At 47.5% G+C, this 4,788-nt stretch overlaps 1 protein-coding gene across 1 annotated transcript in view; it reads right to left on the reverse strand.

Annotated features, from left to right (window-relative positions):
• LOC102816320 (chromosome unknown open reading frame, human C11orf80) overlaps window positions 1–4,788 on the reverse strand; it is a 150,350-nt gene that overhangs the window by 118,584 nt on the left and 26,978 nt on the right. Inside the window, exon 6 of the mRNA XM_006861063.1 lies at window positions 1,501–1,720. Coding sequence (XP_006861125.1) covers window positions 1,501–1,720 — 220 coding nt within the window. The remainder of the gene's footprint in view (window positions 1–1,500; window positions 1,721–4,788) is intronic.

The raw sequence follows: 4,788 nt of genomic DNA on the forward strand, positions 1-4,788 counted from the left end.
CTTATGCAACATTTGTCCTTTTGTGGCTGATTAATTTCACTCAGCATAATGTCCTCAAGGTGCATCCATGTTATGTGGTGGCTTGCAGCTTCCTTGTTATTCTTCAAGGTAGCATAATATTCCACTGTGTGGATGTACCAAACTTTATCTGTTTTTCTATTGATGGGCACTTTTAACTTTTTTTTTTTTTTGTCCTTGATGGGAGGGAAATCTGAGTGAGAGAACTTGGTGACAAAGATCCAAGCTTGTACTGGAATTTATAAAGCTGGTTTGCAGGCTTTTAACATATGTTTAACAGTATTTCTACAGTTTAACACATGTCTTCATATACTGTCTGCCTTCCTGTGCTCCCTCTGTTGAGACTGTCCTATAGTTTCTTTACACCAGAGAGAACACTAGCCTGTGGGTCCAAAGTCCTCTGGGTTCTAGCCTAGGTCTGTCATCTGGAAAAATCCAATTCTTCTATTTTCTTTGATGATAACAAAGAAGGGAGGAAGACTGAAAAGTCTGTAAGCTATGCCCTCAAGAGCCTGATTCTATTTTATCTGCCCAGTATCCCTTATAGGCCAGCAGCTACGTATTCAAGTCAGTACTGTCTGTGAAAGAAGCGCTAGTGGTGCAATGCTTAAGCACTCAGCTTCTAACCAAAGTTACTGGTTCTAATCCTCTCAGAAGCTCCATGGGAGAAAGATCTGGTCATCTGCTCCCAAAAGACTATGGCCAAGAAAACCTTATGTGCTGGTTCTGTTCTGCCAAATGGGTTCATTGTTAAGTTGGGATCAACTCCATGGCATCCAACAACGATGTGAAAAGTGTCATTGATTGCACAAATGTGACGGTGTCAATACCAGGTGTCCAGGGTCACCTTCCAAAGCAGAGTTCTCTGGTCAGAGGTACAGTGGGTGTTAGGTGAGTTCACTCAGCTGCTCCAGTACCAGGGCCTGGGCCCAGAACCCCTCACATGGCTGACTTCAATGCCTAAAATGACTTTCTCTCACTCCCATTTTGCCCTGGAGGGTGAACCCTTGGCTGAACTTTTCTCTGGGTTGGGTGTCCCGACAGGATTGTCCACTTCCTTCCCTCTTTCCGGGGTCCTCTTCCAGCACAGGGTAGCTGGTAAAAGTGGAGTGCGGGGGAATCAGGTCAGATCAACCTCCGCGGTTGGCTTCCTGACTCTAACCCTACATGTTTGGTGACATGCGTCTCCCTTTTCTCAGCTGTAAAGTGGGGGTGGTGTCACCTACTTCTGTGTGAAGGATTAGGCACCTGGCGCTCAGCTATGGGCATTCTCCTCAATGGAGTTTTCCTCACAAACCACCCAGAGCGTGCTACTTCCCAAAGCGCTTCTATGCACCCGTCCTATTGTTCCTCACACCCCCAGAGAGGCCTCTGGCCACGCCAGACCCTTCTGCCCAAACTTCGGTGTCTCCTCAAGACACTACTCTCCTCATAAAGTCTCCTGCTCTGCTTTCTCTCCCTTCTGGGCATCACCTCACAGACGGCCATAGCCGTCCCCTCCATCGCTCGCTGGAAGCAGTAGCGACAGCTCCAGTTCGTCCAGAGCTGCCAGGCGTACAGGTGACCCGGGCCTCCACCGACGCCCTTTCCTGCCGGTGCGCGTGCGCCCCGCCCACATGTCATTCATTGCGCCTGCGCGCTCGGCGTCGCCGCAGCTCCAGGCCTTGAGCGTCTCGCAGATAAAAGCCGGAGCGCTCTGGATCTGCCGCGGTGTGGCTGGGCAGAGGCTCCCCGCGGCAAGCGAGGTTGGAGGCGTAAGGAATGAGGCCAGTGTTCCTTCTGCCTCCCGAAGGCGCCTTTCCCACGGTCCCGCGAGTTGCGGCCCTCAACCCTGTTCAAAGCGCTTTGGCTGCCCTCAGCGCTTTCGAATTCCAAAGCTGCTTCTTGATCCCCAAACCGCCTCACCGGCGGCAGAGTGCCCTAGATCAATCCTTGTTTCCAGACTTTGCAAAAGAAAATCCAGAACACTCTGCTAAATTTGAATTTCAGATAACTAACAAATTGTTTTTTTAAAGTGTACGTATGTTTAAATGTTGATGGGAAGGAACATCTGAAGGAGTGAGGGCCAGGAGGCAACAGGAAAGGATTGGCTATCTCTTTGGAGTCTTGGTGTGACGCTGTAGGATAAGCACTGGGTCACAAGATCGGCGGTTCAAACTCACCTGCCGCTCCTCGGAAACTATACAGAGTCAGTATGAGTCGACGGCACTGACCAGCAACAATGCAGTATTTGGAGTATATTATTGTGTGCTGTCTAGTCGGTTCTGACTCATAGCCATGCGAGAGAGCCTCGTGGGTGTGGACTACCGACCTTCTGATAGCAGTCCCGTGCTTATGCCACAAGGGACTGTCTCTCGAGTGTCTCTTTAGGAAGCTGAGTTCCCAAAAGGCAGGGAGCTAACATGTATTGAATGACTATTTGTTGTCGGACACCATTAGCTCTTCGCATGAACTTTTTCACTCTCATTTGGGGAGTGTTGTTAAGTGCCGTCGAGTCAGTTCTGACTCATAGCGACCCTGTATAGAGTTTCGAGGAGTGACCTTGCGGTCTAGTGCTTATCCTACAGTGCCACAGAAGGACTAGATAAGTATATTAATATATATATATATATATAATTTATCCCCCCCTTCATCTGAAACTCAAAACTAGGTGACCTGTATTTTGTCTGGTCACCTGTGCTAAGCATCTTTCCCGCTTAATAGCAGGAAGGCCCAGCCAGCTTCTTCTCCCCACATTTGCCTCTCTTAAAAATGCCAAATGTGGGAGTTGGTTTTCCTAAGCTCTGGCTGACAAGAGAAGCTCTGAGGTTTTCCAAGACTTCACAGCTGAGTGGGTCTTTCCGACTGTAGCTGGATTCAGAGGTACATGGTGAGAGAGGCTTGAACCAGTGTCCCAATAAGCAAGGTAAACACGGGCTTTCTTGTGTTTACTTGTTCATCTGAGTGAGCAATTTTACATTTTTCCACCACATCAAAGATACTGCTTCTAGGTGTGGCTGGCCATCTGGCTCCCACAAAGCCATAGCTTTGTACAGAATCAAATTCTCTTCAAATTTACAATCCCTGACAGAACTGGAGTACCTGGGAAGCAAGGTAAGCATGGGCTTACTTGTGCATATTTACTAATCTGTAGTGAATAATTCACTACAGATTAGTAAGTAAACACAAGTAAACCCATGCTTACCTTGGTTATTGGGTAATTTCACCCCTGACTTGAGCCCATACACAACTGCTGATGATCTTGCAGCTGGTTCCTCAAGCAGCCAAAATAAAATTATGGTGAGAGGTTTCTGCCTGGCAAAAAGTGGCCCACAGAGAAGGGTGGGACTGGGTGTTGGCTGCTTTCCTTGAGTGAAAAATCTTCCACCCCAGCTCTAAGAAGCCAGGATTGGGCAGAACTGTCTGGGCAGCTGGCAGAGTGCCTGTCTAGCACACAACCTTGGTGTACTCCAAAGGCTAGGTCCATTGAGATCTGAATCATACCTTTGAGTCTGTGCTCAGTACTGATGCTCTCCTCTCTAACTCTGCCACTCACAGGTAGACCTCTGTGAAAGAGGCAGCTTCCATTTCTGGAAAATCCATCATTTAGGGAATCGTGGGAGCCTTCCTTTCCCTGTCTCTTGAGTGTCTCTTCAGGAAGCTGAGTTCCCAAAGGGCAGGGAGCTACCATGTATTGAATGACTATTTGTTGTTGGACACCATTGGCTCTTCACATGAACTTTTTCACTCTCACAATTGTCTTGTGAGATCTTTATCTTCATTATTTGGTCTGTGAGAATCAAAGAGCTCTTGAAAATACTCCCTTTGAGAGGGTTGGCTCAGCAGAAAATGCCCCACCTTGAAAATGGTACTGGAAATGAAGGGTGGAGGCACAGTTGCCACTGAAGAAGTACTTCAGGTGAGTCGGTTGTTCTTCCTGACTTCCAGCCCTTGTCTTTGAACAGAGCCTTGGAGATGAAGATGATCGTAATTCCCAATGCTATCCTAGAGCAGGTGAGGCCTAATAAAAGGCAGGTGAGACACAGCCGCCCTCCCTTTCAGATGCAGGCAGAAGTGAGGAAGGACACCTTTGTTGTGAGGGCCTGTTTTAATATGGGTTGAATTATGCTCTCCCAAATGCAAGTGTTTTAAATCCTCACCCTACCACTGGACCACAAGGTTAGTTTGAACCACAAGATTGATGGTTTAAACTCACCAACTGCTCCTCGGAAACCCTATACAAAGTTGCTATGAGTCAGAACCAACTCAGTGGCACTTAACAAGAGCAATGGGCGCAGTGGCTGCAACAATGAGCTCAAACATAGCAATAATTGTGGGGATGGTGCAGAATCTGGCAGGGTTTTGTTCTGTTGTGCTTGGGGTCACTATGAGTCAGAAGCGACTCCCACCACCACGTAGGGATGTCATCCCATTTGGGGACAGGATTTTCTCCGTGAGGTGAATGAGATCATATCATTGTAGGGTGGGTTTTAAGCCAATCAGCTTTGAGATCTGAAAGAATCAAACTAAGTAAGAAATACGAATGGAGAAAGATTAATGTAATGTAGTGTCACCAAGGAATCAAGGAAGAGACAGAAATCTTTTTCCCAAATTGGGCAGAGAGCCTTCCCCTAGGGTTGATGCTCTGAATTCAGACTCCTAGCCTGCAGAGGTTAACCCCAGTAATTTAGGTGGAAAATATCTTTTCAAGTTGTCAAGGACTTCATTCTTCTTGGATCAACTATCAACACTCGCGGAAGCAGCAGTCAAGAGATCAGACGACGTATTGCA

The sequence above is a fragment of the Chrysochloris asiatica genome, unplaced genomic scaffold (genome assembly GCF_000296735.1).
Source record: "Chrysochloris asiatica unplaced genomic scaffold, ChrAsi1.0 scaffold00040, whole genome shotgun sequence".
Classification (NCBI taxonomy): Eukaryota; Metazoa; Chordata; class Mammalia; order Afrosoricida; family Chrysochloridae; genus Chrysochloris; species Chrysochloris asiatica.